Consider the following 24,082-nt stretch of genomic DNA (forward strand, 5'->3'; position numbering starts at 1 on the left):
CCTTCACGTTCAAAGATCTGGGTTCAAATCATTGCATTTGCGCGTTCCCATGGAGCCATCTTCAAGATCACACCCGATGCATGTGGGATAGGGAGGGCCACACCCAACGAGCGTTAGTCATATGCTCAAAAAGAGATTGAAATAACCCGGTGGATAAGAAATTCTCTCGCACAAATATCACCGTGTTCAAGACAGATCCTTTGTTCGGTTGAGAGAAGGCAAACTCCGTTATACGACAGTGTTTATTTTACGAAAAATAAATAATTCGAAAAATATTTATTTGATTCCTTGAAATAAATAATCAATAAAAAGTATTATAATTATCAACAATAATTATGTTTAATATTTTCGTGAACAATAAAAATAATTTTCATGCAAGTTATCGTTTTTAAAAAAAAAATATCTTCTGGTTCATTCATTTTCACAGCAAAAACCTTCGTCGATTTCCGATGGGGCTAATGAAAACTGAGGCTTACCAGTAAAGTCAAAGCTCCACTTCTACAAGTCAAAGAATGGACCAGCGTAACTCTCCTTCTTTCCTGCCTAATTAATTATGATGATGATATCTGAGTACAATAATGAAGAAAGTGAGCCCCGGTCAGCAATTTCGCCCGACCATGAAAGCAAACTGCCCTTTCTCTAATATTTCTATGGAGATTTGGTTTGACCGGCGGTATCCTCAGGAATATTATTGCCTTAGATTTTTCTTCAATGGCTGAAACTCAAAACGTAATTTAATAAGGGACCAAGTTACATAAATTCGTATAGGTACTGTCTAGTTAACATGCACTTGCCCATATCAAAACAAAATGACTATAATTAGTAGCGAAGTCCTAATAAATCGAAATGAAAACAAATGTGAATAAATTAAATGATTTATTCTCCAAGCTTTGTGAATGATTGACTAGATTCAATTTATAAATCTTTGTGAAAGATTGACGAGAAACCCCGACCAGAAACAATCCCAGAGCGATGAGAGAGATAGAGAACCGGAGCGAGAGCTTTGTCATGGCGGAGATGGAGACCACGGAAGCCTCCGGGGGCAAAACCCGAAAGCGCCTCCTCTTCGCGCTCAACTGCGCCATGCTCTCTGTCGGCACGGGCGGCAGCCCGCTCCTCATACGCCTCTACTTCGTCCGTGGCGGCACCCGCGTGTGGCTCTCCAGCTGGCTCGAGACGGTCGGCTGGCCGATCATCGTTTTCCCGCTCGCGGTAGCCTACTTCCGCCGCCGCTCCGCCAAGGGCCCCTCCGCCCACCTCGTCCTCATGGACCCCTTCCTCTTTGCCGCCTCGGCTGTCATCGGGATCCTCACGGGCATCGTCAACTACCTCTACGCCTACGGCTTGGCTCGAATCCCCGTCTCGACGTCGTCCCTGCTCATCGGGACACAGCTGGCCTTCACGGCCGGGTTCGCGTTCCTGCTGGTGAAGCAGCGGTTCACGTCGTACTCGATCAACTCGATATTCCTGCTGACCATAGGGGCAGTGGTGCTGGCGATGCACACGAGCAGCGACCGGCCGGCGGGGGAGTCGGATGGGGCGTACTACGCTGGGTTCTTCATGACGCTTGGGGCGGCGGCGCTGTATGGTTTTGTACTGCCGCTGGTGGAGCTGACGTACAAGAAGGCCAAGCAGGCGGTCACTTACTCGCTAGTCTTGGAGATTCAGTTGGTGATGTGCTTCTTCGCCACCGCTTTCTGCACCGTCGGGATGCTGGTCAACAAGGACTTCCAGGTTCTCTCTCTACCTGGACCCATCGACATGGGTTCTCTAGGTTTCCATCACAATCAATCCTCATGTAAAGTTGATTTCACGAGGTTCCCACTTCCCGCGAGTTTGGAATGATTCATGATCAATATACATACGAGTATCTTCCCTCTCTACCATATTGTCTTAGAAATCGTATTACTCAAACCAAAAACATTTCTTAATCTTGGTTTTTTTCAGTCTCCTGCGGGGGTTTTCCGAGACTTTTAACAGCTGTTGCCAAGATCAATAGTTATGGTCGATTGCTCTAATAAAACTATCCTACATTTATCTTTTGAATCTGCTAGAGTCGATGATATTTGGATGGTAAGACAATACTTTAGTCTCGTCTGATTGAAGTTCTATAATTGAGAAGCCGCTTATAGGGGAAAACTAAAAACTACGACCAGAATGACATAAGGTTGCTCCCGACATCATGTTTACGCAGGCGATTCCAAGAGAAGCAAGGAACTACGAGCTCGGAGAAGCCCGATACTATGTGGTGCTCGTGTGGACCGCGATCATCTGTCAATTCTTTTTCTTGGGAGCCGTAGGAGTCATCTTCTGTGCTTCCTCTCTATTCTCAGGAATCATCATCGCTGTTTTTCTCCCGGTCACCGAGATCCTAGCCGTCATATGCTTCCAGGAGAAGTTCCAGGCGGAGAAAGGCGTGTCCCTCGCCCTCTCGCTCTGGGGCTTTGCTTCATACTTCTACGGCGAATTGAAACTTGCGAAGAAGGAAAAAGAAGCAAGAGCAGAGCAAAAGCAGGTTATACCTCCAGAGACCCAAATGCATCAATTTGGCCTTCCCTGATGACAAAAAATGAAAGACATGGCTCATACTTATCCTGCTGTTATAGTATGTTGTAATTCTAGCCCTGAGAGTGTTCGTATGAAAGTAACAAGAGGGCCTTCTATATTATTTACAAGGTGATTACTGTCAACCTGCAATTGCATACTGTTCCACAGCGCTGCCGTTAGTGATCTACATGGCATCTCCTTAACCTTCAATTGCATACTTATTTTATAGAATAACTTCAACTCATGTTAATTAACTAGGGTTATAATTATGATATAAAGTAACTAGAGTTAGAACACTATAACATTTATGATCTCATGATATAATTTGATAGGCTAAGTTCAATGTCACAATTTAATAGCATGTGAGTTATTATTTGAGTGACAAACGGCATGGTTTGGATTAAAAAGATGAAGATATTTGATTGGAAAAAAAGAGACCATCATTGGCCAAGTAAAATGCATGAATGAGGAATATTATTTGAGAAGTAATCATTTCAAGCAATAACGAGAAAGATAGAGAAGACATTGACTTGTGTTTCTCATGAGTTAAAGGCAATAGATACCAGTTAACTAAGCTTAAAAGCCACAAGGACATTGGGGCTAAAAACACTTGATAAAGAACAAAAGGTTACAAGTGGCATGATTTGGGTAGCTAAATGAAAATAAGATCACCCAAGTAGATGCATAAATGAGAATCAGTTAACCGGGCGGTTCCCAATTCTAGGGTGAGAATCGCCCACCTGGACCATACTCACCCCTAGTTTTCCCTATTGCCATATCTACTTTTGTCTCAATGTCAACGGCTGAAGCCACAAAAAGATGAGAACACCGAACTCCATAGCATTACATGTGACAAACTTTAAATTTACCTTTCTCCCTCTCAGCCACAAGGGCAATTATTCACTACGCCTGAATTTATACTTGAATTCCATCAAGCTCTTATAACATTTTAAGTTTCATCATGTCTTGAGATCGAGTAGCAATCATGCTGCTTCTGTGGTTCGGTATATGTTGAAAGCCACTGTAGTGCACTGCAAGCATGGCAAATGAGCTGTTTCTACACAGCCTGTTGCGATGGCTAAGTCCTCTCCATACTAACTCAGCAAATCTGGAAGCGCCTCTTGTTTCAGTTAAACCTGAGAGTTGCATGGGAATTGTTCTCAGCTGCCTTCACAAGGCACCTGCTCTCAAGCCTGTGAAGACCTCGGCTTTTGAAATTTCCCAGTTCTGTAATCATGTTATCAAGCAGTTCATGCACCACGTTAATGTGTCCAGAATCTGCAATATCAATGTGGGGATCTTAACGTGGATAGAAAGCCGAAGAGGTTTTCTAATGTCAGCCTAAGATCATAATATGAGTTACCTTGAATATGGATGTCCAGAGCTAGACAGACGATGAAGATCACTTTGTGCATGGTAGTGAAACTTTGCTTCGCCAGTGCAAGCTTCCCTGCTCTTCATGGTTATGTAGATTCCAGAAGTGAGGCGAACTGAAAAAGTTGGGGGGCTTTTTATGGTTAACCTGTATCATCTCACTTTGGTTACAAACTAGCTACTATGATGAGATGACCAATCTTTAAACTGCTTAGTGTTTATATTTTGGGTATACTAGTATAGTTTATTATTTAATAAATTTCATTAAGGAATGATGGAATAGAATTAAAAAAGAAAAGATAAAAAAAAGAGAGAAAAATAATAAAAATAATAAGTAAATAAAAATGAAGCAAGCGAGAGAGTTCGAAGCGTTATACTTTACGGAATCGCGAAGATGAATAATCATGTTTTCTCGCTCTTACCATATTCGACATTCGGTCTGTCCACCCCTTCAATGTTGCTGTAACTCATTTACATTTCTTGTCATGGTCGAACCCGTAGCTCTTATGCTGTTTAAGATTTAGATCATATAACAATCATGAATTTATTAGTGGAGAATATCTCCATTTGTGCATTTGTGATTTCTTTAGTAGTGGATCGTAAGTGATTCTCGCCATCTTTATTTGTGTATTTTTATATTTATTTACACTGATATGTCGTTCATACCAAATAATGGATAGGATAAATTATGAAATTATTATTACTGCATTTTAGGCCTAATTCCCTTAAAAAACCTTCAACTTTAGGTATTGTCCCAAATCTACCCTAAACTTTTTTTTGTCTCATAAAAAACCACAAACTTTTATTTCAAACCCAAATCTGGCCTAGGTTAATTTTCTGTCCAAATGTTGACAAATTTTTTCCAACTTGTCATCCACGTGTCTATCTTCTTTTCCCACGTCAGCTTGGGTTGACTGTTTCTTTCTTTCTTTTTTGTTTTTTCATTCTCTTCTCCCTTTCACTTTCCGCCATTCACCTTCTTCATCCTTCGCCTTCAACCTCTTCACCTAAATCTCCAAATCATCCGCAAACGCCACCCCATGGTTAGGCGACACCAGCCCAAGTTGCTGTCCTCTGCTTCTTCTGCATCTCCATTGCCCTCTCGTCAGCAATCGACGACGACACCTCGTCCGAGCCCGACCTCACTTCCTTGTTCTTGGCGTCGGCGGAATTGAGCTTGAGGCCCAGCACGTTGAAGTAGCAGTCCACGTCGCCGGTGCCATTATCGTAGGTCCTCAACAAGCCCTCATAGGTGAGCCCCTTCTCGCCGTCAATGCACTCGCCCTAGGTCTTGAACTTGACCCTCGGGTTCACGGCCACCGCGAGCGCGACCATTTCCTCCCTATTGAGCCCTCCATCACGGTTCCCATCAAATGCTGGAAAATTCGCTTCACCTTTTCCGATTTGCTACCTCTGGTCGCCATTTTAGTGCTAGAGTTTCATTAGAAACAGAGAAAAGGGAAGATTTTGGCCCAAATGACTGACCAACGCAGAGATAGACGGAGAGGTCGCAATGTGAAGATTGAAAGCGACGATGGTGTCGCCGGCCTTGGGCGACTGCCGGCGACACAAGATCCAGGGTCGCCCAAGGCCAGCGACTCCAAATCTGGGCGAGGCGGCGTTGGATCCGACATCCTGATCCCAAATTCAACTATCCACCGACAAATAGAGGGGGTGGAGGCTCGGCAAATGGAAGCGTCTGGGCTTACAATAACGACGAGGTGACGAGGAAGTCGTGGCAACGTGCACGCAAGCTGTTGCGGCGGTGACCGGCGTGTGGCAGCACCTGGGCTTCCTCTGTGTTCTTGATGGTGCTCTCGTTGTCCATGGCGGAAAGTGAAAGGGAGAAGAGAATGAAAAAACAAAAAAGAAAGAAAGAAACAGTCAACCCAAGCTGACGTGGGAAAAGAAGATAGACACGTGGATGACAAGTTGGAAAAAATTTGTAAACATCTGGACAGAAAATTAACCTAGGGCAGATTTGGGTTTGAAATAAAAGTTTGTGGTTTTTTATGAGACAAAAAAAAGTTTAGGGTAGATTTTGGATAATACCTAAAGTTTGGGATTTTTTAGGGAATTAGGCCCTGCATTTTACCAAATAATGGATAGAATATGGCAAAATCCTTAGATTTCATATATTATCCTATGCAGTCCTATTTTGGTAAGAAATTAAGACGACCAAACATAAATTTAATTTAATACTTTTTGGGTAATTATCCTAATGTAATATCCAGTTAATTTGCACTTGACTATGTCAAAACAAAACCGACTTAACAACTTCTCTCAAGAAATTCTTTAAAAATGAAAACGAGAAGAAATGTGAATGAATTAGATAATAATGAAAGATTTAGATTCAAACATTTAATATAGTATGTTCTAAACTTTCTCCTTTAGAATTAGACCTGTCAAATGGGTGTGTTGGGTCAAGTTAAAAATTTTCCAACCCAAATTGATCCATTTAACCCGTTTTAACCCATTTCCATGCAATACAAATTTAGTGACACGTACCCAATCCAACGCATATCCAACCTAACACATATTGCTAAAATACTTCCATATTTAACCCAATTTAGGAAAACTCATCCCCAAACCAAGATGAGAGTGCGGAGTGAGCGAGCGCAAGATTGAGTGAGGGTGAGAGAGAGAGAGTAAAGAGAAAGGGTCAAGAAGCGGGTTTGATATAAGTAAGTTGGGAACTCATTTAATACTTATATTTATTTTGGGTTTTGCCATCATAAATTCATTTATGACCCATTCATTAACTATAACTAACACATATGACAACTCAATCCATCAAATATTGATTAAAAAATACGTTTATTACCCATTTTGACGGGTCCATTTAGAATGAACAAACCATGGTCTAAACATTTAATCCTAGGAGATCACAAAGAGAGAGAGCGAGCTTTGTCACGGTGGAAACTATGGAAGGTCCCCAGGGCAAAACCCTAAAGCGTCTCCTCCTCGCACTCAACTGCGCCATGCTCTCCCTCGGCACGTGTGGTGGCCCGCTCCTCATGCGCCTCTACTTCATCCGGGGTGGTGCCCGCGTGTGGCTCTCCAACTGGCTCGAGACGGGCGGCTGGCCGATCATCTTCCTCCCCCTCGCGGTAGCCTACTTCTGCCGCCACTCCGCCGAGGGCCCCTCTGCCTGCCTTGTCCTCATGGACCCCATCCTCTTTGCTGCCTCGGCCGTCATCGGGGTTCTCATAGGCCTCGACGACTACCTCTATGTGTACGGTGTGGTGCGGCTCCCTATCTCGACATCGGCCCTACTCATCGCCACGCAGCTGGCCTTCACAGCCGGGTTCGCGTTCCTGCTGATGAGGCAGCGGTTCACGTCGTACTCGATCAACTCATTATTCCTGCTAACTATGGGGCAGGGGTGCTGGCGATGCACACGAGCAGCAACCGGCCGGCAGGGGAGTCGGACAGGACATAATACGCGGGGTTCTTCATGACACTCGGGGCGGCGGTGCTGTACGCGTTCGTACTTCCGCTGGTGGAGCTGACGTACAAGAAGGCCGAGCACGCGGTCACTAACTCGCTGGTCTTGGAGATTCAGCTGGTGATGTGCTTCTTGGCCGCCGCTTTCTGCACCGTTGGCATGCTGGTCAACAAGGACTTCCAGGTTCTCGCTCTCTCTCAACCTGGACCCATCCGCATGGATTAGGTTTCATCACAATCATTGGTCATATGCTAAATCCACGTCGATATTATCTAGAAATCAGATTACTCTAACCAAAATTATTATTTAGACAATATTTTCCTAAAAACAATTTATTATAAAGAATAATACTTTTATCGCCCATAAAAATATTTAGACATAAATTATCATCAATTATAAAAACTTTTTTCATCATTCAATTCGAAAAATATTTTCCGAAATTATATATTTTTCGCAAAAGAAACGGAGTATAAATCTTGCTTCTTCTTTTTTCAATCTCTTTTTACGAGACTTTAACAGCTTTTGCAAAGATCAATAGTAATGGTTGATTGCTTTAATAAAACCATCCTGCAAAATTATTTTTTGAATCTGCTGGAGTGGATGATATTTACATTGAAAAACAGTGACATTACTTCAGTCTCGTTCCATGGAAGAATCATAACTAAGAAACCTGTTAGTGTTTGCGGAAGCGTGATTTGTTTTGTAAGTGAGCGAGTGATTTAGTGAGTGCAAGTGTTGGTACATGGACTTGGAGCAACAATAGAACATAACTTTTGATAGGGGAAGACAAGTAGGGAGCAAAGAAGACAAAAGGAGTATTGTATTATGAAGGTTTGTACAGGGACTTTTTTTTTCTTCTGATGGGCGTATCCTTCAAGTGGAGAGGGGTTGGCTATTTATAGCCCTCTTCCACCACCATTAAGGAAAAATCTAGAGCATGTTACATAGATATTTTTCTAGAATTTTCTACACATATCGCATTAGTCTTCTAGAAATATCATAGATATTTTTTAGAAACATCTTAGATATTTCTCACGACTTTTTAGACTATTCATCTAAATATCTATTCTCCAAAGATCTTGAGCATGCTAGAAACTTCTAGAAAGTGGATCACTATTTCAACAAAACCACAAAAATGGGATGACATAAGACTATGATCAGAGTCACATAAGGTAGCTCCCGACTTCATGTTTGCACAGGCGATTCCTAAAGAAGCAAGGAACTACGAGCTCGGAGAAGCCCGATATTATGTGATGCTCGTGTTTAACGCGATCATCCGGCAATTCTTTTTCTTGGGAGCCATAGGAATCATCTTCTATGCCTCCTTTCTATTCTCAGGTATCATGATCGCCGTTCTTCTCCTTGTCACTGAGATCCTAGCCGTGATATGGTGTCCCTCGCCCTGTCGCTCTGGGGCTTCGTTTCGTATTTTTATGGCGAATTCAAACTTGCCAAGAAGGAAAAACGAAAGAGCAGCAGCAGCAGCAGCAGATTGGACCTCTATAGACCAAAATGCATAAAAAAGGCCATCCCCGAAGGCAAAAAATGAAAGACATAATTCATACTTAGCCTGCTGTTGTAGTCTGTCCTTTTTTGCCATCCTAGACAGTTCGATTTGTAACAACGTGAGGGAAAAGAATAAAAAATCCATTCTAGACAGTTTGGAGCTGACGTGGCAATTTTCATGCGCGCACAAAGCATATTGAAGTAGATTGCCATTTTGTGCGAAAAGAAATTCTAAACAAGAACATAACACTTCAATACACACGGATTGAAGACCAACTTGCTAATCTTTTACTAAGTCATTGCAAGGCAGTAGAGCGATTACTTTGTGTAACAAGTTGAGGCTCTTTGATATTTATGCCCTAACGGGGAGTGTTGAAAGGGTAGTTTAGTCTTTTCCATAATTAATACTCACTATATATATATAAAGATGATGTAAGACGATTATATTTTTCATCACGAATGATTATAGTAGCAGCAACCATATGAATTCTCCTGATTAACAGCGGATTCGGGCACATGGGAAAGGACTTAGTTGCATAAATTCTCTATTAAGAATTCGGATACGTCCTGTCTGATTGATTTGCACCTGCCCATATCAAAACAAAACGAGCTCTCTCTCCCTCTCTCTCGTCAAGTTCTTTGAAACCAATACGCAAACAAACGTAAATGAATTAAACGATTTGAAAGCTTTGACTTTCAGATGAAATGAAAATAGTTAAGTCATTTGGACGATTTATTCACCAAAGTTCATTAAATATTGACTAGAGACGATTCATAAATCTTTGGGAAGGATTGTCTGGAAACAATCCCAAGGAATGGGAGAGATAGAGAGAGCGAGCGAGAGCGAGAGCTTGATCATGGGGGAAAGCATGGAAGCGCCCCAGGACAAGACCCCAAAGCGCCTCCTCCTCGCGCTCAACTGCGCCATGCTCTCCCTTGGCACGTGCGGCAGCCCGCTGCTCATGCGCCTCTACTTCGTCCGCGGCGGCACCTGCGTGTGGCTCTGCAGCTGGCTCGAGACAGGGGGCTGGCCGATCATCGTCCTCCCCCTCACGGTAGCCTATTTCCGCCGCCGCTCCGCCGAGGGCCCCTCCGCCCATCTCGTCCTCATGGACCCCTTCCTCTTCGCTGCCTCGGCTGTCATCGGGGTCCTCACGGGCCTCGACGACTACCTCTACGCATACGGCGCGGCGCGACTCCCTGTCTCGACGTCGGCCCTGCTCATTGCGACGCAGCTGTCATTCACAGCCGGGTTCGCGTTCCTGCTGGTGAGGCAGCAGTTCACGTCATACTCGATCAACTCGATATTCCTGCTAACAATCGGGGCAGGGGTCCTGGCAATGGACACTAGCAGCGACCGGCCAGCAGGGGAGTCGGACAGTGCGTACTATGCGGGGTTCTTCATGACGCTTGGGGCAGCGGCGTTGTATGGGTTCGTACTGCCGCTGGTGGAGCTGACGTACAAGAAGGCCAAGCAGGCGGTCACTTACTCGCTGGTCTTGGAGTTTCAGTTGGTGATGTGCTTCTTCGCCACCGCTTTCTGCACCGTGGGCATGCTGATCAACAAGGACTTCCAGGTTCTCTCTCAACCTAGACCCATCCACACGGGTTAGGTTTCCATCACAATCATTGGTCCTGCAAAGTTGATTTCATGTGGTTCCCAGAAATTGGAATGAGCATGATTGCATGCGACTCATGACCAATATACATACGAGTATCTTCTCTCTCTATCATATCCTCTTAGAAATCGAATTACTCAAACCAAAACATTTCTTAATCTTGGTTTTTTTCAGTCTCCCGCGGGGGTTTTACGAGACTTTAACAGCTTTTGCCATGATCAATAGTTATGGTCGATTGCTCTAATAAAACTATCCTATAATTATCTTTTGAATCTGCTAGAGTGGATGATATTTGGATGGTAAGACAATAGCAATACTTTAGTCTCCTTCGATTGAAGTTCTATAATTAAGAAACCACCGAAACAGGAAAACTAAAAACTATGATCAGAATGACATAAGGTTGTTCCTGACATCATGCTTACGCAGGCGATTCCTACAGAAGCAAGGAACTACGAGCTTGGAGAAGCCACATACTATGTGGTGCTCGTGTGGAACGCGATCATCAATCAATTCTTTTTCTTAGGAGCCATAGGAGTCATCTTCTGTGCCTCCTCTCTATTCTCAGGAATCATCATCGCCGTTCTTCTCCCGGTCATCGAGATCCTAGCCGTCATAATCTTCCAGGAGAAGTTCCAGGCAGGGAAAGGCGTGTCCCTCGCCCTCTCGCTCTGGGGCTTCGCTTCGTATTTTTACGGCGAATTCAAAGTTGCCAAGAAGGAAAAAGAAAGAGCAGCAGCAGATTAGACCTCCAGAGACCGAAATGCATCAGCAAGGCCTTCCCTGAAGGTCAAAAAAAAGAAAGACACGGCTCAGACTTAGCGAAAATTGGATCTGCGCTGCATAGAGACTCTGTTTTTGGCCAGAAAAAGAACAATCTAGTGATGAGCAAGACAGAGGGACAATAACAAAAGCCAGGGAATTTCGGAACATACCCTCTATCCTTTTTCATTGATTCGCCCTCTTGTTTATGTTTCGCCCTGTTCATCGAAGCTGAATAGCCTGAATTGACCAAAGAGAATCTTCTCGCAAAATACAGCAGTGCTAATTGAGACAATGACAGGGAACCGCTCGATTGAAGCAAGTTTACATAATCAATCAGAATATCCAATGGGAGACACATTACTGTTGACTTTTTATTAGAAAGAGAACTGTACTTCTAGCTTTCTGTCCCTGTTAATCACGGTTTGAGTAAGAAAGATCACCTTGCAGGGTGGTCTCAAAGAAGTCAAAGATCATCTTTTGAGATACACCAAGCTTGTTCTATGAAGTACCCTTTACTTTCATGTGGAGGCCTTCACTTTGTCCACCAAACCAAACTATCAAGAAAGAAAATAGAAAGTGCTCCCACAAAGTGAATAGGACACAAAAAGTTCCACAGATATTGGCATCTTCCCACGAGAAGTTCATAGATTAGAAGCTCCTCCGGATGCTGCAATCTGCTTAAAAAGGAAACAGTTTTTCCTTCTGCCATGCCTACTTTTGTCTAACCACTCTAATCAGACTGTTGAAGCCACGTAAAGATGAGAACACTGAACTCTATAGCATTACTTGTGACAAACTTTAAATTCACCTCTCGCTCTCTCTCACAAAGAGATTTTGGCTAGCCCTGTGATCAATGTTGCAAAGAAGCTTTCTCCTTGTAATTTTCTTGGTTACATGTTTCTCAAAAGGCTTTTAAACTACAGGGAAAGGGTTCTTCAGCTCTGAAGAAGCAAGAAACCGGAAACCAAATGAACTGGGTAGAATGGAATCTGTGACAACATTTCTAGATCGAAAGTCCAACTGTAGCAGATACAGTAGATTTCCAAGGTTCTTGGTTACATCATTGCTTGTCTGTACTGTAGGTGGCAGGACCAGGAGGCAGATCCAACCTTTATTATACAGTCAAAGGATATCAAGGGCTTGTGTGCAATCGTACGCACTTGTTGTTTGTCTGGTACATCGATTCATGAATTAATCTTTTCATACCTTAAACTATTTTTTGTTGTCGGAATCAGCGGGTGCTTGGACTTTGGAGTCCTTCGTGCATGCACGTGTCTTGTGGTCCATGGCGAGTTTGACCTTCGCCTAGGTATGCGTGCACGACATGTGGCTAGACAAATAAGTCAGAGGTAAAAAGCTTTGAAATCAAAGTGTATTAGCTCATTTTGGAAATCGATTTCATAAGCCAAAGGCAGAGTCGTCGCGTTGTCTAGTAACTTCTTTGAAAACGCTGCATCTGTAATCGTTCCATGTAAAAGACTATCTTATGGGAAATGATCCTCATTTTATGTGCTTTCATCATACATCAAATCGATATCGAATTTTGTCTGCATTTTTCTTTCGACAAGAAAAATAGGGAACTGTTGATTGTCGTAGTTGTGCGGTCAGTCTTGATAGATTGATGGTTTCCAAAAACGTACAACTCTTAGCCTGCAAAATGCATCCACATTGCTCGAGCAAGCATCAACAAGCACACATGCAGCCTCCAATTATGTTAAATAGCCACGGGGAAAAGAGAAAGCAGCAGAAAATATGATATTAAAGTTTTCATTCATCTAACGAGATAGACAGATTTAACCGGCACCTCAATCATGTCCATTTTTCAAGTTTTAGGATTGGGATTTAACGGCAAGCTAAAAGAATTTGATTTCAACTTACAATTCAATGCAAATCGTGGGATTCCTAATATTTTTGTCTCAATCTTTCTAGGTAAGATGTTGCAATCTCGTTCCGTGTAGCCTAGGGCAAGGATGAGTTCACACCGAAGTCAACAACCACGTCAAGAAATCAATTGAAAATGAATGGTTCCCAATCTCTACACTACACGACAAGCTATGATAAGTGTGTTTGTCCTCCACGTTCAAAATCTGGGTTCAAATCGTCGCATTTGCACATTCACTTGGAGCCATCTTCACGATCACAAATTTGTGTGTTTTCAATAATAACCCGGTGCATGTGGGACAAGGAGCTCGTTAGTCATATGCTCAAAAAGAGATTGTAATAACCCGGTGGATGAGAAATTGTGCTGCACAAATATCATCGTGTTCAAGAGAGATCCTTCGTCTGGTTGAGAGAAGGGATACTCTATTACCTGGCCCAGTGAAAAAAATGAGGTCACTTCTTATGGACTCATTGAAAATTTTACGGCTCCTTTTGTTTCGTAAAAAATGAATTATTCAAAAAATATTTCTCTGAAATTGATCGCTTAGAATAATTAATAAATAAATAATATTTTCATTATCGACATCAATTTATATCTAATATTTTCATGAACGATGAAAATAATTTTCATGCATTTATTTTTAGAAGCGACACAAGTTATCTTTTTAAAAAAATATTTTCTAAATCATTCATTTTCAACAAAACAAATAAAAACTTATCATAACTTTCCGGCTATGGCCGGCGGAGGAAGAGAAGAAAAAAAAGAAAAGGAAAAGAAAAAAAAAAATAAAAGTTACTATTCCTGGGTGACAATTAGTCCAGGGTCAACCCTAGGCGACCCTAGACCGACCCAACTTATTGAATTTTTTTTATATAATATTTTTGACGATGAAAATAATTTTCGTGCATTTATTTTTAGAAGCGACACAAGTTATCTTTTTAAAAAAATATTTTCTAAATCATTCATTTTCAACAAAACAATTAAAAACTTATCATCACTTTCCGGTGGGGCTAGGGGTGACAATTAGTCGTCGGTCCCTGGTTCGGGCTCCCAAGGAGAGTGGGTCGATCCCCGGTCTTGACTGCAAGTTGGTCCTTAGTCCTGAGGCTTTAGGGTTGATCCAACCCGGACCAACCCTATATATATATAGTCCAAGCCATGGGTCTCTCCTCTTCTAGGTTGCTAATTTATAGTGGTGATGGAGGTGGTGACTTTGTACAAAAAAAAATCGGTGGGACTTAACGGCATGAGTTTTTTTGTAACGGATGTTGTCATTGTACTTTTCTTTTGGGGCTTAGGGTAAAGAATAAAGATGACGGGGGAGTTCACTAGGGGTTTCACAACATTAAGGACGGGCGATCAATGGAATGGAAGTAAATAATAAATGATGAAAATAGCAGAATATATAGATTGTTTAAAATGAAAACCATGTTGCCTCTCTTTGCTCGCCTCCCTTCGCTAGATCTCTCGTCTTTCTTCGCTCGTCTCATGAACCCAGCTCAGCTCATAATTTGAAGCAATCTTTTTAACAATATATGAAGTTGTATAATTCATTATTTATGTTATGTATTTTGAACTTTTTATTGTTTGATTTTATTTCGCGTGTTTGTCTTCTATGGTTTATTGCTTTTGGAAAGTGGAGATTTCCGTCGTTGCCTTATCTTAGATTATGTTTGATTTGTAGCGGTATTCACAATTTGGTTGCTCAGTATCGCATTGTCAATAGATATGTAACTTCAAAGATTACGATTGTCCTTTCAAGTGATGTAGCTAGCAAATATCACCTACAGGGAGGTGAATAGGTGATTTGAGTGATTTTGAAGAATTTAAAGTGGAAACGATTTATAATTAGTAAAGTCTGAATAATATTCAAATTCTGAATGTGCTAGTGTGCAGTGTAAACAATATAATGTGAGATTAGGAATAGAGAAAACTGCACACAAAAAGTTATAGTGGTTCGGCTTAGATCAAACCTATGTCCACTCTCCCACGCTGACAGCCTACTTGCTGGATTTCACTATGTGATCAAAGGAATTACAAAATCTGAATAATATCACTCGGTGAATGATAGAACTCTCTATCTCACACAATCACTTTTACAGAATATCCCTCAAAATCCTAGTATTTAGCTCAGAAGAGACAAGTAATAAAATCAAAATGTACTCAGACTTTGAACTTGTTGATTCTCGGTTTCGTTCTGTACCTTCTGCTTCTCATTGATCTCCTTTTATACTCCTCCACTTCCAAACTAGTCGTTGGACAGCCTTCAGAGGATCATCTTCCAATCTTCACCTTGGACAGATTTATATAAAATGGATTGAGTAGCCGTTGGTTAACAAAATTCGAATCCCACTGAATCCGATCGCCCATAAGTAGAGTTTTATCCGTTGTGATATATGCTTGTCATAATGTTTGATTGTCAATCAATTAGCTTTAAATTGAGTCGATCAAAAATTTCCTTTTGTGAAATCCACGCCAGATCATTAGCTGTTATATTTCGTTCTGAATAAATTATGAGTCTGAAGAGTTTATGGTTCTTGCTTTTCATTCAAAACTAAGTCAACGTAGGTCCTCAGTAAAGTCTAAGTCCTGAAAAATTAGAAGTTGAAGATCTCTGACATCTTAATATAAAGTTTGAGTGTCTATTTTAGTAGAGTCCAAACTTCGCGTTCTGAAACTCATAGAGTCTAAAGTTTTCCTTATGAACCTCGTAAAGTCTGAGTGTCCGGAAAGTTAATACCTCTTGAAGTATTAAAGTTGTCACTTTCATAATATATTTACATGGCATAAAAATACTTCAGAGTACATATCAGATTTACAAAATTAATATAGATAGTTTTGTCAACTTCAAAATCTATTAGGAAATTTCCTCAACATCAGAGAATACAATAAATGAAACAAAAAAAAAAAAAGATTCAGTTGGTCCCGGATTGACCCTGAAACTAGACCAAACCCGTAAGGTCAATCCAGTTTTCGGTCTCAAGTTCAATAGGGTTGGTCATTGGTCCTAAAAATTGGGGGCCAATACTATGTGAGTCAATCCTTGAGTTGGGTACTGGACCAATTCAATTCGGACCATGCTGATCTCCAGGTCGTGGGGCTAAAGAAAACGATGGCTTATCTGTACGTTTTTGCTAAAGAAAGTCAAAGCTCCACTTCTAGGAGTCAACGAATGGACCCACGTAACTCTCCTTCTTTCCTGCCGATAAAACCAAAAATTCCACAAGCTAATTAATTATGATGATGATATCTGAACCAAAAACAAGTACAATAATGAAGAAAGTGAGCCCCAATCAGCAAGTTCGCCCGGCCATTAAAGCAAACTTCCCTTTCTCTAATATTTCTCTAGAGATTTGGTTTGACCGGCTGTATCTTCAAGAATCTTATTTCCAATAGTTTTTTTTCAAAGGATCAAACTCAAAACGTAATTTAAGAGGGACCAAGTTACATAAATTATCTATTAACAATTCGCATACGCTCTGTCTAGTTGACGTGCACTTGCCCATATCAAAACAAAATGACTATAATTAGTAGTGAAGTTCTATTAAATCGAAATAAAAAAAATGAGAATAAATTAAATGATTTAAAAGCTTTGAATAAATTATACTGCCCAAATGGGAGTTAAATTTTCTTAGAAATGCAAGATCATCCCTTAATAATTAAACAACAATGACAAAAAATGAAAGACATGGCTCATACTTATCCTGCTGTTGTAGTCCGTTGTAATTCTAGCCCTGAGAGTGTTCGTATGAAAGTAACGAGAGCCTTCTATATTATTTACGAGGTGATTACTTTCAACCTGCAATTGCATACTGTCCGACAGCGCTACCGTTAGCAATTTACATGGCATCTCCCTAACCTTCAATTGCATACTTATTTTATAGAATAACTTCAACTCACGTTAATTAACTAGGGTTATAATTATGATATAAAGTAACTAGAGTTAGAACACCATAACATTTATGATCTCATGATGTAATTTGATAGGCTAAGTTCAATTGTCACAATTTAATAGCATGTGAGTTATTATTTGAGTGACAAACGGCATGATTTGGATTAAAAAGATGAAGATATTTGATTGGAAAAAGAGAGAGCATCATTGGCCAAATAAAATGCACGAATGAGGAACATTATTTGAGAAGTAATCGTTTCAAGCGATAACGAGAAAGATAGAGACAACATTGACTTGTGTTTCTCACGAGTTAAAGGCAATGGATATCAGTTAACTAAGCTTAAAAGCCACAAGGACATTGGGGTCAAAAACACTTAGTAAAGAACAAAAGGTTACAAGTGGTATAATTTGAGTAGCTAAGTGAAAATAAAATCACCCAAGTAGATGCATAAATGAGAATCATTATTTGATTTGTAATGATTCAAGCTCACTAAAAAAAAATATAAATTTTACCACGAAAATTTTCGACGGAAAATTATTCGTCGCTAATTTGCGACGAAATAAAAATTCGTCTTTCCGTCGCAAATTTCGAGTTCCCCGCCGTCACTCCCAATTTGCCGGTCCCTCTCCCCCACACCCTTAAACCTCTCGCGCTCGCTTCACCCCCGCGCTTCCTCCCGCGACTCCTCCTCGCCCATGGCCTCCGGAGCCCTAGAGGAAATCGAGCCAGAGAAGAGCAATCTCCGATTCGATCCCTCCCGGAGCTCACCGTCCATGGCGATCATCTCCGACTTCGAGGAGGAAGAGGAGAAAGCAACCTGAGGCCGAGCCCTCGGCCTCAGCCTCCTCCTCTGCCGCGGCGGAGTTCAGCGCGAGGTTCGATCCGTCCAGCCCGCTGGGGTTCATGGAGGAGGCCTTCGAGTTCGTGGCCGAGCGGAGCGATTTCCTCGCGCATGAGGCGGCGGAGAGGGACGTCGCGGCGGTGTTGACGGCGGTGAGGGAGAAGCAGAAGCTGCAGGCAGGTCGAGAGGGAGAAGGAGAGGGAGCGGGAGAGGGCTAAGAAGGCGAAGTCGAAGGCGGCGGCGGCGGCTAAGAAGGTGGAGGAAGAGAAGAAGGTGCAGGAGGTGGAGATGAAGGATGCGGAGGAAGAGAAGGAGGAGAAGAGTGGAGCGATAGGTAAGAGCTTTTGATTTTTCTTGGACAGTGTCGTGATTTGTTGCTTGCCACGCATGAGCGCGATGAGTGCCTGTCGAGACGCTGCTGGGGTTGAGACATCTGGGAGATTAGATGAGAAGTACATTACATAGTGATCGCTCATGATGTGGCTCTTTTCTCCTGCTATAGTTCGGCTGTGACGGTTTCGTGGCCGTAGTCATCTATATAGCTTGGATGTTTTCTCTGGTTGGCTATTTAATGGCGATGGGCAGGGACAATGTTTCATTCTATTATGCTATCGATTTCGCTAAAGTGTGGATATTCTTTGATGGGTACTTGCTCCTTTGTTCAGCAATCTGAACTCTCCCGAATAATTAAATTTCTCTCGTGTTGATCTCTCCTATAATCTGTTTAAGCGTGCATTGGCTTATTCAAGTACTCTAGTGATGGAAGGTTTGCTGTAAGCTTCTTGCTTTTGGTTTTGGAGATGTCTTCTCGTTGCAGTGTTTGGTTCTTGCAAGTTTTTTTGCGTGCTTATGCTTGATTGGATCTCCCATTTTCCTTGGAAATTAGGAAAAGAAGCTACTTTGCAAGTGTAATCTTGTTTTTTTTTTTTTTTTGTCATACGAGCTGGAAAACTAGGTGATTCTGATTATGGATCAACTGTAATCATAGAATGTCTGATTGTTTTGTGGAACTTCGGGATTGGTTAGTGCCTTTCCACCTTTGGGATTTAGCATGGCTGGACAAAAGATTTAGGACTCATAATTAAAATTGTTAAAGACCAATTAAAAAGTGATAACTTGACCACCTCAGCATCAACATTTGATATGGACCAATAGTTATGACTTTGACAATCCCCATGCCCAAATTGTGAACTGAGCCTGATTTTAGCTCTTGCATTGAGTATGATTCAAATAGCTTTAGCTGAGGTGACCAGTTAGGTTACCCAGTGTGCTTTGGAAAGTTCAACTCTATAAGAGACTGTCTTGTTATGATTCCTTTTACAAGGTGGATGCATATGTTTAGTAGACATATTGTGTAAAATATACCACGTTGCCTCCGTAGTTGCTCTGACATTGTTTCTGGTTGAGCAGTGCCAAACAAAGGCAATGGCCTTGATCTTGAGAATTATTCCTGGACTCAGACTCTGCAGGAGGTTACCGTCCATGTTCCAGTTCCTAAGGGTGCTAAAGGAAGGTTTGTGGTATGCGACATAAAGAAAAACCACTTGAAAGTTGGACTCGAGGGTCAACCTCCTGTCATAGAAGTGAGTGTGCGTAATTTGAGTTTATTTAATCAGCTTGCTTTATTTACATAACTCTCTTGACCATGTACGATTCCTTACAGGGGGAGCTTTTCCAGACTGTCAAGCCTGATGATTGTTACTGGAGTTTAGGTACGTCGTGGATTGAGTCAAGAATATCACATGGCATATGAATTCAAACACAAACAAGAATGATCTGCCTCCTGTTGTTAAGTTAATAGTATTATGAGTCAATTCCATGTTGCGCGATCATCTTAACGTTGTGAATCTACAGAGGACCAGCCAGTGCGATCTCCATTCTCCTGACTAAGCACAATCAAATGGAGTGGTGGAAATCTTTGGTCAAAGGGGATCCTAAAATTGATACTCAGAAGGTAGAACCAGAGAATAGCAAATTGTCTGACCTGGACCCAGGAACTCGACAGACAGATGAAAAGATGATGGTAAGTGGCTCTCTTTCTTAAGCTCCTCCTGGGTATTAACTAAACAAACACACATTGCATGTATTTTGTTATGTGCATGTAGACGAGCACAATGCTGGTGGCCTTGGAGTGTTTGCATTTCTCCTTGCAAATACAATACTGACATTTTGCTTTTAACTTATCAGACTGACATTTTGCTTTTAACTTATCAGTTTGATTAGAGACAAAAGGCAATGGGTCTTCCTACCAGTGATGAGATGCAGAAACAGGAGATTCTAAAGAAGTTCGTGGCAGAGGTGGATATTGGTTGCTTTTCTTATTGATGAGCGTTCTTGTATCTGTAGATCAACGTTGCTAATTTCTTCTTTCTGGCGACCTCTCTTGCAGCATCCAGAGATGGACTTCTCAAGAGCAAAGATTGCATGAGGGGGGATGTTCGACTGCTTCTTCTCTAGCTTGATCATACTATGATAAATCCGGAAATCATTGGATGTTTACTTTGGGCGCGGATGACCGAGCTTTTGTTTATGTCATTCTTGTGGAAAATGTAGATGAATGTATTTCATTTTCATATCATTACAATATTTTGATGTTATTAAGTGCTTAATCAATGTTAAATATAAATTCCAAAAATTAATCTTGCTTTTAATTAGGTTTAAAATCGAAAAATAAAATAAATGATTTTATCGTACGATCACAAACTACAAAAGTTCGTTGCAAAAATAAAATTTCGTCGCTAATTTCGTCCCTAAACGATATTCGTCGGGGAGTTCGTCGCAAAAGAATTAATAAAAAATTGTCGCTAAATTTGTTCATGAATAATGTTAATGGCAAAAGTAAAAAATTTTGGTGGCAAATTAGCGACGAATTTTGCCACCAATAAGTTTGTCGCAAATTACTGACCAAAAAAAAAAATTTCGTGGCAAATTAGCGATGAATTTTGCCACGAATAATTAGCGACGAATTTTGCGACGGCGTATTAGCGACGGATTTTTTTCCGTCGCAAATTCGTATAGCGACGAATTTTGCCAAATTTTTTGTGGCAAAATTCGTCTCTAAAACCTAATTTTTTTGTAGTGTTGCGACGAATTATTTGCGACAGATAAAGTTCGTGGTTAATTTGCGACGAATTTTGTAACGAAATTTCCGACGAATTTTGCGACGGATAAAGTTTATGGCTAATTTGCGACGAATTTTGCGACAAATTATTTGCGACGGATAAAGTTCGTGGCTAATTTGCAACGAATTTTGCGACAAAATTTCCTACGAATTTTGCAACGAATAAAGTTCGTGGCTAATTTGCGACGAATTTTACGGAAATTGAAATTTTCCGTCACAAAATTTTGCGACGCCCTATTAGCGACGGAAAAAATTCCGTCGCTAATTTCATCGCAAATTCGATTAGCGATAGATTTTGCCAAATTTTTCGTCGCAAAATTCGTCGCTAATTCCGTGTTTTTTTTGTAGTGGCTTATCAAGAGATGTCATGAATGATGTCATCTTAGGGGTAAAATGGCACGAATAAGAGCATGTGGGTTATAATACTTTGTGGAAAACTGAAGAGAGGTGTTCGAGTATAATAAAGTATGGTTATGAGAGAGGGAGAGAATCACGTGATTATTATTAATAACATAAGGAGAAATATGAGCCTTATTTCTATGTAACACAATATTGCTAACATATTAGATAGAATAGAAAATTTAGGATGTCACGTATGATCCCTTAATAAAAGCAGCAATTTTCCCTAGGGGTGTGCAAAAAAATCGAGAACTGCCCGGGATCGCCCGGAACCGGACCAAAACCGGTGGTTCCTAGTTCCAAAATTGGAACCGGTGGGTACCAGTCCGGTTCCCGGTTCTAGGTGTGGAACCGCCCGTCCGCTTGTCCAGATCGGACCGGTAATTTAATAATCAATATAATATATGTTATTTAATTTTTAATTTTTGTTTAAAAAGAAAAATTATAAATCCCTAAATTAAACCTAACTCGCTCGACGCTCACGATCTCACATTGAGCCGAGAAATGCCTTCTTTCACTTTCGCCTCACGCTCACGCTCACTCTCTCATTCTTCTCGGTCGATACTCACCTTACCATCTCCAACTCTCCATCTCCGTCTCCATCTTCGTCTTTCCGTCCATTCTTGGCTAGTGGGACCAGTTCCATGGGCACGGACCGGACTGGCGGTCCAGTTCCCGAGTGGATCATAGAACCAACGGGTGGTTCCCAATTCAAATTTTTCAAAACCAATTCTTAATAGACGGTTTCCGGTTCTAGGATGAGAACCGCAAACCCAGACCATGCTCATCCCTAGTTTTCCCTTCTGCCGTATCTACTTCTGTCTCAATGTCAACGGCTGAAGCCACATAAAGATGAGAACACCGAACTCTATAGCATTACATGTGATAAACTTTAAATTTACCTTTCTCCCTCTCTCAGCCACAAGGGCAATTATTCACTACACCTGAATTTATACTTGAATTCCATCAAGCTCTTATAACGTTTTAAGTTTCGTCATGTCTTGAGATCGAGTGGCAATCATGCTGCTTCTGTGGTTCGGTTTATGTCGAAAGCCATTATAGTGCACCGCAAGCATGGCAAATGAGCTGTTTCTACACAGCCTGTTGCGATGCCTAGTCCTCTCCACACTTAACTCAGCAAATCTGGAAGCGCCTCTTGTTTCCGTTAAACCTGAGAGCTGCATGGGAATTGTGCTCAGCTGCCTTCAGAAGGCACCTGCTCTCAAGCCTATGAAGATCTCGGCTTTTGAAATTTCCCAGTTCTGTAAAAATGTTATCAAGCAGTTCATGCACCACATTAATGTGTCCAGAATCTGCAATATCAATGTAGGGATCTTAACGTGGATAGAAAGCCGAAGAGGTTTTCTAATGTCAGCCTAAGATCATGGTATGAGTTACCTTGAATATGGATGTCCAGAGCTAGACAGACGATGAAGATCACTTTGTACATGGTAGTGAACCTTTGCTTCGCCAGTGCAAGCTTCCCTGCTCTTCATGGTTATGTAGATTCCAGAAGTGAGGCGAACTGAGAAAGTTGGGGCGTTTTATGGTTAACCTGTATCATCTCACTTTGGTTACAAAAAAGCTACTATGATGAGATGACGAATCTTTACACTGCTTAGTATTTATATTTTGGGTATACTAGTATAGTTTATTATTTAATAAATTCCATTAAGGAATGATGGAATAGAATTAAAAATGAAAAGATAAAAAAAGAGAGGGAAAAATAATAAAAATAATAAGTAAATAAAAATGAAGCAAGCGAGAGAGTTCGAAGCATTATACTTTACGGATTCGCAAAGATGAATAATCATGTTTTCTTGCTCTTACCAGATTTGACATTCAGTCTGTCTACCTCGTCGATGTTGCTGTAACTTGTTCACATTTCTTGTCATGGTCGAACCTATAGCTTTGGAATGCTGCAATGAGTTCTTATGCTTTTTAAGATTTAGATCGTATAATAATCATGAATTTATTAGTGGAGGATATCTGCATTTGTGCATTTGTGATTTCTTTAGTAGTGGATCGTAAGTGATTCTCGCCATCTTTATTTGTGTATTTTTAGATTCATTTACATCAATATGTTATTCATACCAAATAATGGATATGATAAGATATAAAAATATTATTACTGCAATTCACCAAATAATGAATAGAATATTTCAGATGACCAAACGCAGATTTAATACTTTTTCAGTAATTATCCTGATGTAATATCCAGTTAATTTGCACTTGACTATGTCAAAACAAAACCGACTTAACAACTTCTCTCAAGAAATTCTTTAAAAATGAAAACAAGAGGAAATGTGAATGAATTAGATAATAATGAAAGATTTAGATTCAAACATTTAATCTAGTATGTGCTAAACTTTCTCCTTTAGATTAGACCGGTCAAATGGGTGGGTTGGGTCGAATTGAAAATGCTCCAATCCAAATTAACCCATTTAACCCGTTTTGACCCATTTCCATGCAATACAAATCTAGTGACCTATACCCAATCTAACACATATCCGACCTAACCCATATTGCTAAAATACTTTCATATTTAATCCAATTTAGGAAAACTCATTCCCAAACCGAGATGAGAGTGCGGAGTGAGCGAGAGCAAGATTGAGTAAGGGTGAGAGAGAGTCAAGAAGTGGGTTTGATATAAGTAAGTTGGGAACTCATTTAATACCTATATTTATTTT

At 41.0% G+C, this 24,082-nt stretch overlaps 2 protein-coding genes and 2 pseudogenes across 2 annotated transcripts; all 4 read left to right on the forward strand.

Annotated features, from left to right (window-relative positions):
* The first annotated feature begins 871 nt into the window (after positions 1-871).
* Positions 872-2,757, forward strand: LOC115666224 (purine permease 1-like). Its single transcript, XM_030587993.2, has 2 exons — positions 872-1,734; positions 2,195-2,757. The coding sequence occupies exons 1-2, from the start codon at positions 973-975 to the stop codon at positions 2,558-2,560; spliced, it is 1,128 nt and encodes a 375-aa protein (XP_030443853.1). The 5' UTR covers positions 872-972; the 3' UTR covers positions 2,561-2,757.
* Positions 2,758-6,810: 4,053 nt separating this feature from the next.
* Positions 6,811-8,875, forward strand: LOC115669269 (purine permease 3-like; annotated as a pseudogene).
* Positions 8,876-9,690: 815 nt separating this feature from the next.
* On the forward strand, positions 9,691-11,743 carry LOC115669744 (purine permease 1-like). The gene is made up of 2 exons (XM_056317056.1): positions 9,691-10,483; positions 10,921-11,743. Exons 1-2 carry the CDS (start codon positions 9,691-9,693, stop codon positions 11,397-11,399), a joined length of 1,272 nt encoding a protein of 423 aa, XP_056173031.1. The 3' UTR covers positions 11,400-11,743.
* A 5,928-nt stretch (positions 11,744-17,671) lies between these two features.
* On the forward strand, positions 17,672-20,371 carry LOC115675779 (protein BOBBER 1-like; annotated as a pseudogene).
* The last annotated feature ends 3,711 nt before the right edge of the window (positions 20,372-24,082 follow it).

The sequence above is a fragment of the Syzygium oleosum genome, unplaced genomic scaffold (assembly GCF_021117445.2).
Source record: "Syzygium oleosum isolate NSW1041296 unplaced genomic scaffold, Sole_v2.1 Sole_v2.13, whole genome shotgun sequence".
Classification (NCBI taxonomy): Eukaryota; Viridiplantae; Streptophyta; class Magnoliopsida; order Myrtales; family Myrtaceae; genus Syzygium; species Syzygium oleosum.